Source organism: Aquarana catesbeiana, linkage group LG04 (genome assembly GCF_042186555.1).
Source record: "Aquarana catesbeiana isolate 2022-GZ linkage group LG04, ASM4218655v1, whole genome shotgun sequence".
NCBI classification, from domain to species: Eukaryota; Metazoa; Chordata; class Amphibia; order Anura; family Ranidae; genus Aquarana; species Aquarana catesbeiana.
In genome coordinates this window covers 624,597,179-624,612,632 of record NC_133327.1, presented here as the reverse complement: position 1 = coordinate 624,612,632, position 15,454 = coordinate 624,597,179, and the positions used below count along the sequence as shown (strand labels likewise).

Here is a 15,454-nt window from a genome sequence, read left to right as displayed (position 1 = left end):
ACGGACTGGGGACAGAACCTGCGTTGAGTTGAAAGTATTCGGTTAGTGCCGTGAGAAGTTTTCCTTTAGTATCACGGTGGTTCAATAAAGACTCATTGAGTCTCCAGTGGCATGACTTGGGAAAAGCAGTGGAGAGGGAAAGATCTAGGCTTAGGAAAGCATGGTCTGACCAGGTGATAGGGCCCAGATCAGAAGATCCCGTGTTAGCCAGAAGGGGGGCAGTCAGGAAGAACTAGTCTAACCTGGAGAAAAATTTTTTGGGGGGGGAGGAAAACTGTCTGCTGGTGGGGTGTTTTATCCTCCAGGCATCAAAGAGATGGTGAGCCTATATCATTTGACAGAAGGAGGAGGCTAGTGATCACACTGGGAGAGGTAGCTTAGTTTGGAATAGAGATCTCCTATCTCTTGTAGGAGAAAGGATAGCATTGAAATCACCCCTACAACCATAAAGGGCCTAGAGAAGCGTTTCAACAGATCAAATGTTTCAGTGAGGAATTTAAGCTGACCCGAATTAGGTGCGTAAACATTCATAGGAGTAAGAGGACTAGACATGAATATACATTGCAGTATTATGTATCGACCATGCGGGTCCAAGTGAGAGGACTGAATCTGGAGAGGACAGGAGCGTCTGACAAGCACTGCAACTCCAGCCTTGCCAGATGAGTCCGATGCCACATATGATACCGGGAAGTGTTTGGAAGTTAATTTTAATGAACCTCTGGCTCGGAAGTGTGTCTCCTGAATTAGGATCACATCCACGCCGGAGGTCCTGAATTCCTTCAGAGCCAGCCATCATTTTTTGATGGAGTTCAAACCCTTCACATTATAGGACAATATCTTTAGAACCATAGGTGGGCTAAATTAGTAAGCCAGCGTACCCTTAGTGCAGTGAGTAATACCCCTATGGTATGGGATCTAACAAAACAGTATACTGTAACCTGGAAGGCAAAAGATACACAATAACAATGAGAATAAAAAAGAAAAAAATTAAAAAAACAAAAGGGTCCTTAGGAACAAAAAACTGGGCAGAGATCAGTAGCGTGGTAACAAGCAAGCCGGAGTGGCCTAAAAAGGTAGAACAGGAACAACAGTTGCAGGCCTGAGAAGCAATAGCATCTCAGGGGTCCCCGACCGCAGTCAAAGGACAAGAAGGGGAGCAAGGCAGTTTCAGTGAGGGCGAGGAAATGTGCCCCGCTAAGCCGCTCTATCTTTGGCTTGAGCAAGCAAGAGTCTCCTTATAAACCTTTTATGAGTTATCTAGAAACAAAAGCAAACGGTGCAAGGCATCTCAGTGGGAGAGGACATAAAAAATCAAAGATCAAACCCATGTAAGGGGTAACCGGGTAGGAACCCCAAGAGAAGAATCAAGATCATTTCACAGATGGTCAGGTTGGTTGCCGGGGGCGTTGTGGCGTGGAGTAGGCTTTCACTCCTCTTCCTCTCACCGGTTTCCAGATCAGGGAAGGGGCCGTGGGGGCCCGGGAGTGGTGGGAATTGGCTGGCCATCTTCCACTGGTAGTGGTGGCAGGCCCAGATTCTTAAGGAGGGAGTCCTCTTCTTGCAGGTCTCGAAGGACGTGCTGAACTCCATCCTTCGTGACGGAGATGGAACAGGAAGCCCTAGTAGTAAGGAATCTTGTGTTGTTGGAGATAGGGAGTGATAGACCGTAAAGAGCGTATTTTTGCCAGAGTGATCGGGGAGAGGTCGCTAAAGATTTGGATTCTGTCCCCCTTGTAATCAATGTGAGATCTGTTGCGGGCTGCCAGGGTGAACACTTCCTTACTTTCATAGTAGTGGAATCTCACCACGATATCACGAGGCCTAGCACCCGCTGGGGGTTTAGGAGCCAGGGATCTGTGGGCATGGTCCATACGCCAGTCGATGTCAGCAATGTCTGGAGCAAGACTATTGAACAGGCCCAGAAGGATTGATCTGATAGTCCAATTTGCTACAGCGGGTATATGTTTGGGGGGGGGGGATTCTTCCTGATCCCCTGGGAGACAGTCAGATGTTCACTTGACTTGCCCTTTAAGGCCCTTTTTACACAGGGACGGATCCGCTCAGCAGGGTCCGCCAGCTCAGCGGGAGATCGCTCCGTTGATCTCCGATGAGCCGGCGGATGACAGGTCCATCTCTGCTCACTGAGCGGGGAGGGACCTGTCAGAGCCCCGCTGATTCCTATGGGGAGATCAGATGAAAACGGACAGCATGTCCATTTTTATCCGATCCGCCAGATGGATGGCTGAACGTATCGCTTGAGTCTGTCTTGACCAGATGGTAGGCAGGTGTCAGTGGACACATCTCCGCTGACACCCCCCCTGCTCATAGGAGTCAATGGGTGGCCTGCTCGGATCCGCCTGAAAAAGGGACAGGCGGATCCAAGTGGGATTGTCATGTGAAAGGGGCCTATATGATCCCATAGAAGATTATCAGGAACACGGGAGATTGTTGAACTCGACCAGTAGCAGTTCACAAAAGCAGAAGCTTTTTTATTTTTTTTTAGGGTAAATAATATTAGCCGATGAGATTGTGTTTTTATAGCTTTCTTTAACTTATTACAATAATACAGTCTGATGGATCAGGAAAGCTGGGTTTAAAAGAATTTAACATCCTCTGGTCCAAACTTCAGAAATACCAGGTAAGTCTCGTACACAAGTTCTTTTATGGAGCTCTGCGTATGAACGGTTTTACAAACTGAAGAAAATGTATGATAAAGTGAAACTCCATTACTTTCTATTGATCTGTGCCCATTGCATTGATATCCTGCACACAGGGCACATTTAGTGTTGAAAAACTGCAGGTATCAGTATTACCCATGGATTTTAAGCCCAGTTATGCTGCAGGGAATTAATGCCTTTGTGGACGCATGTTGCTGCATCCTCTGCAAAGTGTGCCCAAATTACACAGAAGTCCATAAGAAGGCCAAAACAGCCTTGGAGATTATGCTGCAGTGTAATCAGCCCCACTGTCACCTGTGAATGGGATTTCAAAAGAATTTTCCTGCAAGTTAAAATTCTCAGGATCATAATGTAGCACCAACTCTCGGTGGAGCTGCTGGTTTAAGCGGGCTTGTTACCTTCACTCTCCTTCCCTCTGTTTTACCGGCACCGGGTCTAGGGTTCCGTTGAGTTTACCTCTGGACGATACACGCACTAACACTTGAATACGTTTTCAATGCTTTATTAAACAATTTATTAAGGAAGTAGCAGGAAAGAGGCAGAAGGGAAACCGCAGAAGAAACTCAAATATCTTCTTATAAGGTTCTTGACAAATGTCCTAGTAGAATTTGGATATTACAATAGGATGCGCTCCCCTCGTGGGACACACTCTTTGCTCGCCTGGATAGGCCTCTCTCACTTGCCTAGCAGCCAGTACGTAGCATGAACAAAAATCTCTGCCACAGACTTATTTGGGATAAACCTTTACGATCCTCTGCCACAGGATGTATTGGTTTTCTACAAAGAACGTCAGTCACAGTGCTTGAACCTTTAAGCCAACCCGGCAACACTATGCTGTATAGTTACTTTTTAGGATACTTCCTCCAACCGAGTCACCAGGCCCCTCTCCAGACCAACACGCTGCGCGATCCTTCCATGTCGGGTCCTCCCCTGGGATCTCCTCGGTTGTCCAGCTTCTTCCCTTCTGGATAGACAGCTCCGGACCATTCCTTGGCTGCTGTGGTAGGCCCCAGACAAGCTTCTGGACCCACCCCTGCGCCGCATCGGCGTGGGCCTCCGGAACGGAGGACCACGAGATTGCTCTCTAACGCATACCTGTCGGCCAGGAGGGCCAGCAGGTGGCTGTAAAACAAACCCCACAATATGGCGTCTGTCCCATAAATACCCTCGCCCAGAATGTAACTCCGAGGACCACCTCCACCGAATTGTCCCCGGGACAGAAGAGCATCCATACGCTTCAACGCGTTGCCTTTCCAACACTGGCCAGTGGTAACAGCGACACCCACCGGTCAGTATGGAAACACACACAACGTCAGCCAAGCTGAAACAGAGGCAAACCTAAGCTATTTAACGAACAAGTTACTAAATTTACCTAACATATGGCATGAACCATAACTGCCACAGTTGATTGTACTCTCAACTGATCTATCAACCCATCAAATGTCATAACTGATGACGTGCAGCACCATGGCAGCTGCATATCAAACAGAGGCTTAGGCCGGCAATAGACGGTTTGATTCTCAGCCAGTTTAGCATCAACCGGCTGAGATTAGCTGAATGTACCAAGTTGATCGATCAACTTGGGTACAACCAGCCTGCCGGATTCACTTGCGATTATCGCTAGCAATAATCACTGTCTTCTTTCAGTGGGGCTGGCATCCCCCCCCCCCCCCTCGCCAGAAGCAGACAATGGCTCATCAGGAGGGATTCCCCTGTCAACCCGTAGTTGCAGGAAAGAAATTTGCACCGTCTATGGCCTGCCTAAGATGGCAGCTTCAATGACTGTAAAGAATAGGGCTGTCAATTCTGCTTTAAAGGGAAATAACAGATGCAGTGTCACCACAGGGTCACTTTTAAACTGAAGATACCTAGGGATGCCAAGATATATTCAAGACAGGTAGATGCAACACACTTATTTTATTTTCATGTGTCCAGGATACAAAGTAATAGCAACAGTTTCAAGCATGTCATGCTCTTAAGGCTTGGTTCACACTACTGGGACCTGGGATCCGACTTGTGGGACCCCAAGTCGCATGACGTCAAATTCAATGTTCGTATCAGAGAATTGTCTTAAAGCGGGGTTCCGGCCAGGAAAAAAAAATGTAAAAGTCAGCAGATACAAACACTGTAGCTGCTGACTTTAAATAAGCAGACTTACCTGTCCTTCACCCGAGGCCGACCCGTCCCTCGGCTCTCGGGTTCCAGCACCGCCATCCTAACTAAGGGAAACAGGCAGTGGAGTGCGAGTCGCGCAGCGCTTTGTGAATGGGATGCGATGTGTTGTGGAACACACACAGTTCCCATAACACACTGCGCCCCATTCCCCAGAAGACAGCGCGGGACGAGAAGACAGAACATCACCGAGGCGTAGGAAGAGGCAGATTAGGAAGATTGCCTAGCAACAGCCATTTCAGGTGAGTTATTTATTTATTTATTTATTTATTTATTTATACCTCCAGTTTTTTTAGGTAATTTTTGGTGCATTTTTTTTTTTTTTGGTGGTGGACCTCCACTTTAATTAGCACTACTGTTCCGACTTTAGAAAAGTTTCCTGCACCACTTGAAAGCGACTTCTATCAGACCTCTATTCTATACTTCTATCAAAGTAGTACTCAAGTAGCCAGGAAGATGCCTGGCAAAGTCTCACCGCAAGCTGTGTGACTTTCAGGTTGAGGCAGTGTGAACTTTACACTTACAGATGCATATGGTGTTGGTGATTAGATGATATCACTTCCTACCTGTTCACTTTAAAGCGGAACTAAAGCCACAGATACTCCCTGCCTCTTCAATGGTCTGATGTCTGCAAGGTCCCTTGTTGGTGCCGGTCTTCCAGCTGTGCATGCGCAGCTCGGTGTACATTGTTGAGAGGACAATTGTTGCGAGGAAAGCAGGTAAGTTTGTTTTATTGCTGAACAGACATTACATGTCTTTCCTGCTGTAAATGTCCTGCCTTTTTAGAAGACTCTTTAATTTGACTTTAGTTCTGCTTTAAATGATACAATATGTGATACTTGTTTGTAATCAGCTTGATAAGGCCCCTTTCACATGGGCGGTCTTATCAGGTCTGCCTATCAGTTTTGCAGGCGGACCTAATTGGACCCTCCATTCATCCCTATGGAGCAGTTGATGTCAGCGTTGACATGACTTGAACAGGTACCTGTGCTGCTTCCTTCAGACTATGTATTTATTTACCTTTCTGGTGGCCCTAGAATGGGCACCACTAGACCTTTCTTCTACTTCTGTGGCGGGAGGGGAGAGCAGAGGGATGACTCTATCAGTGTGGTGTTCCTTCCTTTTTCACTCAAAGACTAGGAGTGGATCCTTTGCAGTGGTCAGGAAGAAAAGTGCTAGATGATGCTGGACGTCCTCAGGTCTGGAAATGAGGTGAGTTCTAGCTGACTTGCTGCACACTGTGAGAAGCTCACAGTGTGCAGGGAAATCAGAGTAAGCAATTTCAGTACAGGAGAGGAACCTGTACAACTGTGCAAGAATGAATGTAAAGCTGGAATTCAACTTTAAAGTGTTACTAAACCCACAACAGTAAAATCTATCTGTATATGCAGCATAGTATGCTTGTTATACTCCCTGTGGAACTTAAGGGGTTAATCCTCTGTATTGTGTAAAAAGGCTGTTTCATCCTGTATGCACAGATCCTCCCCTCCCTGCACTGTCTATCTGGGGAAGGCCAGCTAACACAGGGAGGGTAGCCCACCTGCACATGCTCAGTTGTGTCTTTTATGCTGGAGAGAACATTTATATGTTCTCAGAGCTAGCCAGGTCACATGATATTGGCATCACACATGTGGGCCTGTATACAGGCTGAAGTGGAAACCTCCTTATTATAGGCTTACCTGTAGCAAAATGTGGTTGTAAAGGGTTTACAGCCACTTTAATATTCAAATGTAATGTTTAAGGATGTGTGCTGCCATCTTCTGGTGGGAAGAGGTAATCATGTGTCTTTCCTTGGCTGTAGAAAATTTATCGCAGCATTGATGTGGATCGATCTGGGACGATGAATACCACCGAGATGAGGAAAGCCCTTGAGGCAGCAGGTCAGTAAATGTGTATGAGTGGACCTGGAGATTAGATGGACCGCTGTGTGTTTAAAATCCAAACAGGACCTTCCTCATGATTTCATATATTGAAAGGACAACGATCAGTTTTGTAAAGAGCAAATACTATCCCATCTTGTTCTTTTGTGCCTTTGCTAGATCTATACTAGATAAAAGCCCAAACTGAATTACATTCATCACTGTTTTAAAAATAATTGCCTTTAAAAAAAAAAAAAATAACTAAAATCCTTGTGTTCACTTTTTTTCATTCTTTGTTATATCTCAGTGCTGCTGATCTTCTGCATAGGCTTCAGCATAGGTTGTGTGGCATTTCTCAGGCTGGGGTTCCTGATGGTGACAACACTGGACCATGCCATTATAATGTGTGCTGAAACTTTGCAATCTCCATCAGATGCCTGAGTAACAAGATTACAATGTAGGAGCTCAGTTAGGAGACGGGGACAATGCATTGTCACCCTATGGCAGCAGGCAGTGCCGGAACAAGGACCACCTTGGCAGAAGCACCTAGTGTTATTTTAATTAATTTAAGCTGCAGATTTAAAAATATTGAAAAAGACCTTTGCATTGCATTACCACGTTAAAGCCTATTGGAGATTTTGTTATATTGGTTCCAATATACTACAGTAAATTTTAATAAGCCGACCACCCACGTGCAATACACAAAAAGCTGGCTCCATTTCTATATATAACACTGCCTGGCATGCATACCTAACTCATCCATGCTCCCTACACTGCTAGATACCACCCTGAATAAATTCTGGTTTTAGATAGTGTTGACATTCACCCGATTGGATGATGTCACACAGACAGTGCGGGTTTTGAATCATGTGTCCGGGTTTTAGTCCACCTGAAACCCAGACACATTATTTAGACTGGGCTGTGGCTCCCCAAGTAACCAAGCTAGTCACACACAAATCTGTTACTATCCTGGCGGCTGTCTGGGAGCAGGTTCGGCATCACTGGGGGGCAGGGTGATGATGTCAGCAAAAGCAATTTGGCCACACCCACATTTTGCTGCAGCACGCTATGTGCACTGCATTATTAAGTGTTCGGTTTGGCTTAAAGAAAAGGTGGCAACCCTATGTCTCTATACACCCCAGACCCCAAATCCTTTGTGGAAGAGATTTTCTCTCACTTCCTGTTGCATCTTCAGGACAGGCAGTAAGGAGAGATCTTGCCATCGGGAATAAAGTCCTGATACAGTTTCTAACTCTTCTCCGCTATATCCAAGAACTAAAAAGTCAACTATTTTTTTTTCCTGAGTCCCAATTTAAATTTCTCAGTTGTGTGATTCTAATATGATAGTTTAAGTGGAAGTTCATGCAAAAGCTAAAACCCCTGACTCTATAACCACCAGCATTCTAACACTAACCTCTCTCGTCCCCGTAAAGAAAAAAACGAGTGTACATACCTTTTTTGAAGCTGATCCGACACAATCTCCAGCTGCAGAAGCTCTGAACCCACACTGAGCTGTCGGGCGGGTGCAGAGGACACGTCCATCAACGGAAGCCCCAAGTAACTCTATGGGTGACGTCACTTCCCATTCATTTCACAGCTGTTGTCGTCCGTGTCCTTTGCAGAGCTTCCGCTGCTGGAGATCGGGTTAAAAAAAAAGGTATTTATACTCATTTTTTCTTTACAAGGATGGAGAGGTTAGTGTTAGATCGGTGGTGTCTATAGATGCAGGGATTTTCGTTTTTGCATTGACTTCCACTTTAAGCCCTCAGTCCCAGCACAGTGTTGACCTTCTTCATTCCTTCCCAGGATTCAAGCTGAATTCTCAGATCCACCAACTGCTTGTGGCTCGCTTTGCTGATGAAAATTACTCCATTGACTTTGATAACTTTGTACGATGTCTCATCCGCCTGGAAATTATGTTCAGTAAGTAGACAATTGAAGTGTATGTCTGGAAAAAAAACCTATTCAGTACATCTCTGCAATACATGCACATTTCCTCATGGTTTATCAATATGCAGCACATAGGAGAGTCAGACTGCTGCTTTCATACAAGTTGTGGCCAGCTCTCCAGTAGTCCAATGCTCCCGGACAGTTCCGGCCCAAGACATTGTGCTGCCTGGTACCAAGAATGAAATGCTGCCCCCCCCCCCCCAAAAAAAAATCACGCCCACCAAAATGCTCCCACATCCATTATTTTATATCGTGGTAACTAAAGTGGACCTGTCATGGCTCTATACATGTAAAGGAGTATAAAGAGGACCTGTAAAAATACAAACTGCGGAGGTGATCAAATACCACCAAAAGAAAGCTCTATTTGTGGGAAAAAAAGGACGTCAATTTTGTTTGGGTGCAACATCGCACGACCGCGCAATTGTCAGTTAAAGCGATGCAGTGCAGTGCTGTATCGCAAAAAAAATTATTGAAGTGCAATATTTCTATTATTACATTGTTATATAAAATAAAATAGTTCAACTCACCATAATGCAGAATCAGTGGGAGCCCTGAGCGTGTCACTTGCCAACGTCACCTGCCTTCAGATGTGGATTGTCACTTGCCACGACGCCACCTGCCACACATTGTGGATTGTCACTTGCCACCCGCCACACATTGCGGATTGCCACGACGCCACCTGCCACACATTGCGGATAGTCACTTGCCACATGTACCGGATTGTCGCATGCCACGTCACCTGCCACATGTACCGGATTGTTGCTTGCCACGTCATCTGCCACACGTACCGGATTGACGCTTGCCACATCACCTGCCAGACATACCGGATTGTCGCTTGCCACGTCACCTGGCACACATTGTGGATTGTCACTTGCCAGTGCTGCTGATCCCACTGTGAGGAGCCCAGTGTTCTGCTGAAAAAGGTCCCCCATCGGATAGTGTCCGCCCTGTACTGCGCTTGCGCAGTACGGAGGACAAAGGAGACGCCGAAAGTCTCCAAACATTAACAGGGGGAGCGTGTGGCACAATGAACTCTGAAGTGTAGAGCTCATGAACAGCTTTCTCGGCGGATCCTCAGAGTGGGATCCGCAGCGGAGCGGGCAGAACAGGCTGGCTGGTGGGTGGCAATTTGCCTCCCCCATGAATGTGCCACCTGGAACCATGGCTCCATCAGGTCCCATGGTAGGGCCGGCCCTGCTCCCAGAACCCGGCTCTAATCAATACTGATGTCACTCCCTGGGTAGTGCTGGAAATAGGAGCAGTGTGAAGGGGGGAGAGGGTCAGACCACTGGAGAGCTGTGCATGAGAGCAGTGGCTCGGCTCTTCTGTGTGTTGCCAGCACAAGGTATTTTAAATTTGTAAAAAAAATAAAAATGAAAAAGCCCATACTTCTTATTGTATGTGCAGCCAACTGCAAAATGGTAATCAATAACGAGGGTTCACTTGGGGTTTAAGACAGCTGATCAGATTGTATATGACCTTTCTAGCAGTAATAAAACTATACGGTGAAAGTGGGCAGTGTGGGAGTTTTTATGCTAACAAGTTCCTGTGACTTAAAGTTTATCCCCCAAAAATAGGAAATGCGGTATGTTTGTGCATTTGCACATGTTAAAGTATATGTATAGCCCAAACTTTGTTTGGATAGAGTGGGGAAGAGTAAAAATATATATTTTTTTGCTGTTTGTGTACTGTTGGGGAAATTTCCTCCCACTTCCTGTCTCAGAGACACAACAGGAAGCTAGTGGAAATCTCCCAAAGTGAGGGTAATTTCTTGATAGCCAGATATCCTTGAAGCAGGTGTCCCCATTAGAAGATTTTCCCTTACCTCTTGTTCCGGGGACAACTCCGAAATGTAGTATTTTCTCTCCTTTTCTTTCTCAGTGACAATAGTACAAATAGAGGGATGAATCTTCCCAAGGGGGACACAGTGTAATAAAAAAAAAAAAAACTGACAGAAGGTATTTAACCCCTTCCTGCACAGCCCCACCATCCATTTAACAGGGTCTTTAAAGTGGAACTCTAAGCTGAAATTTAAAGTGGTTGTACACCCTTACATATACCCAGTGAAGTGACACTGGCCTCAGGTGAGATGAAACAAATCCACATACATAAGCTGTACCTATTTATCTGCACCACTCTCTTCTCTACAGCTGTCCAAAGTGCAGAATTTATAAACCTTGCCCGGGCTTTCAGAAAAAAAGGGGCTGGGCAGCTGAAGTTAGTCTGCAAAGCTCAGTTATCAGGTCGAGTAAAAAAAGAGGAAGGCGCGTGATCCAACACATGGATCAAAATGATATAATTTATTCTTAAACGAAGTAGATGAGTACAAAGAAATTACTATGTATTCATGGAAACTAGGTTACAAAATGTTCATTTAAAATTAATTATGCCCATGCAAAGGCAAATTGTCAATGGTAGACTAACGCGTTTCGTGGGGTTCCCTCTTCATCAAAGCCTTGGAAAACAAAAGAAAGTCTCCATAATGTGGTAGATATACAGTGGGGACGGAAAGTATTCAGACCCCTTTAAATTTTTCACTCTTTGTTATATTGTAGCCATTTGCTAAAATCATTTAAGTTCATTTTTTTCCTCATTAATGTACACACAGCACCCCATATTGACAGAAAAACACAGAATTGTTGACATTTTTGCAGATTAATTAAAAAAGAAAAACTGAAATATCACATGGTCCTAAGTATTCAGACCCTTTGGTGTGACACTCATATATTTAACTCAGGTGCTGTCCATTTCTTCTGATCATCCTTGAGATAGTTCTACACCTTCATTTGAGTCCAGCTGTGTTTGATTATACTGATTGGACTTGATTAGGAAAGCCACACACCTGTCTATATAAGACCTTACAGCTCACAGTGCATGTCAGAGCAAATGAGAATCATGAGGTCAAAGGAACTACATGAAGAGCTCAAAGACAGAATTGTGGCAAGGCACAGTTCTGGCCAAGGTTACAAAAAATTTCTGCTGCACTTAGGGTTCCTAAGAGTACAGTGGCCTCCATAATCCTTAAATGGAAGACGTTTGGGATGACCAGAACCCTTCCTAGAGCTGGCCGTCCGGCCAAACTGAGCTATCGGGGGAGAAGAGCCTTGGTGAGAGACTTAAAGAAGAACCCAAAGATCACTGTGGCTGAGCTCCAGAGATGCAGTCGGGAGATGGGAGAAAGTTGTAGACAGTCAACCATCACTGCAGCCCTCCACCAGTCGGGGCTTTATGGCAGGGTGGCCCAACGGAAGCCTCTCCTCAGTGCAAGACACATGAAAGCCTGCATGGAGTTTGCTAAACAACACCTGAAGGACTCCAAGATGGTGAGAAATGAGATTCTCTGGTCTGATGAGACCAAGATAGAACTTTTTGGCCTTAATTCTAAGCGGTATATGTGGAGAAAACCAGGCACTGCTCATCACCTGTCCAATACAGTCCCAACAGTGAAGCATGGTGGTGACAGCATCATGCTGTGGGGGTGTTTTTCAGCTGCAGGGACAGGACGACTGGTTGCAATCGAGGGAAAGATGAATGCGGCCAAGTACAGGGATATCCTGGATGAAAACCTTCTCCAGAGTGCTTAGGACCTCAGACTGGGCCGAAGGTTTACCTTCCAACAAGACAATGACCCTAAGCACACAGCTAAAATAACGAAGGCGTGACTCCACATCAACTCCTTGACTGTTCTTGAATGGCCCAGCCAGAGCCCTGACTTAAACCCAATTGAGCATCTCTGGAGAGACCTAAAAATGGCTGTCCACCAACGTCAATATGGGGTGCTGTGTGTACATTAATGAGGAGAAAAAAATGAACTTAAATGATTTTAGCAAATGGCTGCAATATAACAGAGTGAAAAATTGAAGGGGGTCTGAATACTTTCCGTCCCCACTGTACAAAGAGAGGAGTGGCTGATTGGGAGATGTATCCCATAGTGGGTAATGTCATCTCCTTTACTCTAAAAGTATCCACATCCCAGCGTTCTATGTACTGTAGAGTAAATGGATCAGGAACCAGGTGGAAAGCTGAGCAGACCAAGTCAGGTGGAAGCCGAGGTCAAACACGAGAAGCAGGCAGAGGGTATCTGTTTGACAAGCCGGGGTGAGAAGAAATGGAGACAGGCAGGGAACAAGCCGGGTCAGAAACTAGGAACACAGGTAACAATCTGAAGATCAATCAGCAACTTCAACCACTGGCAGGCTTCCTTATAAAGGCCCATGTGAAGTGCTGGTGGAGATGCTGGGTCCTAGAGTCCTTCTCCTGCCATTGGTATGCTGGGTCCTAGAGTCTTTCTCCTGCCCTTGGTGCCCTGACATCAGTGAGGAGAGCCGATTGGAGGGAAGGGACACACCCCCCTTCACATAGCACACGGGAACAGAGCTAAGGCTGTTAATCACTGGCTGCGTGCTGGAGACGCCTCCACTGTCACCTTTTTTTCTCTTGGTGTCAGGAAAATTTGTCAGATGCAATTCATGCTGATAGCAGAGGGATGAAGCAACAGACAGAAATTACACTTAGTGCTCTCGGTTGAGATGTTTTGTTCATATTACTGAGGTTTACAACCACTTTAAGTCATGATAGATCACTTCAGGCCAACCCCTTTTGCAGGTATAGCTATGTAAAACATAAAAAATAAGTGCCTATACTTTTTAAAATCCAGTAATGCACAGGTCTCACCCTCCTCTGCGCAGCTTCAGTTGCTCCTCTATTCTTTGCACTGTGTTGAAAGTCAGAGCCACTAGAGGCCAATCTGCTGACAGCCTACAGATTTACTGCTGCTCAGGAGCTCTGAGCTTCAGCTTTGGTCTCGTTGTGTTCTTGCTGGAGGCTGCTATTTTTGCTGAAGCCCATTTACAGCATACACTAATTTTAGTAGCATAGTTATCATAGTTCCTTGCTAAAGAACATTATTTTTTTATCAAGCTGTTATTGGTAAAGTTCTGCTTTAAGCTTGGGGGGCCGGGAAGGACCTGTTGATCATGTGAACCAATGTGATTGGCTGTCATAGTGGTTACATGATCAGGAGCTAGTCCTGCTGGATCCTGATCAGTAGTAGAAACTACTTTGACAACTCAGTCACTGTGCTGGCAGTGTGCTTTCAGCACAGAAAGCTCTGCCGTCCATGGACACAAAATTGGGGTTTGCATTGACTGTAGGGAGTTGGGATTGTCCCCTGACTAAAAGTAGTAGAAAAATGTAATCACTTTTAGAATACATTATTGCAGGAGTATTTTCCCTGTTAAACTGTATTGAAGTTGTCAATTTATTGCCCAGTTTTGACTTCACAAACAATTGAATTCTGGTGATTGAACTCGTGGGAGCTAAGTTTCTCATATCTGCAGTTCTCACTGGCTCAAAAGTGGTTACAATTGACTGAAGATTGCCACATGTATGACCATCTTGAGTGTGACAACACCACTGCAAGAGAGAAGATGTTTGTAAATCCTAGATAGCAGACACTGGGGTTGATTTACTAAAGGCAAATCCACTTTGCAGTACAAGTGCACTTGGTAGTGCAGTCACTGTAGATCTGAGGGGAAGCTCTGCTGATTTTATCATCCAATCATGTACAAGCAAAAATGCTGTTTTTTTAATTTTTCTTGCATGTCCACCTTGGATCTACAGCGACTGCACTTCCAAGTGCACATGTAGTGCAAAGTGGATTTGCCTTTAGTAAATAAACCCCACTGTGTATTATAGTATGAGCCAGGTGTAAGACAAAATCTTGACCGCATTTCTAATTTTATTAGTGGTGTTGTAGATAAATGACCTCACAAGCATCCCTAGACCTTCATACTAATTTTGTTTATCAATCTTCAGAAATTTTTAAGCAGATGGATACAGAGAACAGCGGAGTGGTGCCTCTCTCTTTTGACAGTGTAAGTATATACTGGACTGGAAGTCAATAACCTTTTCCACGTGAAGGGGTATATTTATAAAAAAAAAGCACATACCTGTTCATCCATCAAAACTGCACATAAGTTCATTCTATGCAAACGGTAAAATCGAATATTCTCAGGCTATATTATCTGCAATTTGAATATGTGAATGTGGAAATGACCACATTATGGCCACTAGATGGAGAAAAGGAGCATACTTTTTTTCTATGATAGTCAGATGCCATCCAGTGGCCATGATGTGGTTTTTCCTGCATTCACACATTTAAATTGCAGATTATATAGCCTGAGAACATTTGCATTTACGTAGAACAAATTTACATGCAGTTTTGATGGACGAACAGCTATGAACATTTTATATATACACCCCCAGTGTAATTTCTACAAGCATTAGACACCCGGTGTGTCCATTGAACAATAGCTTGTTGTAGTCTCAGTTTGTTTTCAATCTTTGCACTCATAGCTGTACTGCTAATGATAAGTGTGCACAAAGTATGGTCAGCCCCAGTGCATGCTTTTTAGACCAACTTTCTTTGAATGGGCCGTTCTAACACATGAATATGCTTTGATCTAAACCAGTGTTTCTCAACTCCAGTCCTCAAAGCGTCCCAACAGGTCATGTTTTCAGACTCTCTATTATTTTGCACAGGTGATTTGATCAGTTTCACTGCCTTAGTAATTATCACAGCTTTTTCATCTTAAGGAAATCCTGAAAACATGACCTGTTGGTGCGTCTTGAGGACTGGTGTTGAGAAACGCTGATCTAAACCATTCCATTGTAGCTCTGGCTGTATGTTTAGGGTCGTTGTCCTGCTGGAAGGTGAACCTCCACCCCAGTCTCAAGTCTTTTGCAGACTCTAACAGGTTTTCTTCTAAGATTGTCCTGTATTTGGCTCCATCC

General features: G+C 44.9%; 1 protein-coding gene across 1 annotated transcript in view; it reads left to right on the top strand.

The window, feature by feature from the left end:
* CAPN2 (calpain 2) overlaps positions 1-15,454 on the top strand; it is a 112,333-nt gene that overhangs the window by 93,357 nt on the left and 3,522 nt on the right. The window contains exons 17-20 of the mRNA XM_073628334.1: positions 2,570-2,638; positions 6,652-6,730; positions 8,516-8,632; positions 14,477-14,535. Of these exons, the coding sequence (XP_073484435.1) occupies positions 2,570-2,638; positions 6,652-6,730; positions 8,516-8,632; positions 14,477-14,535 (324 nt within the window). The remainder of the gene's footprint in view (positions 1-2,569; positions 2,639-6,651; positions 6,731-8,515; positions 8,633-14,476; positions 14,536-15,454) is intronic.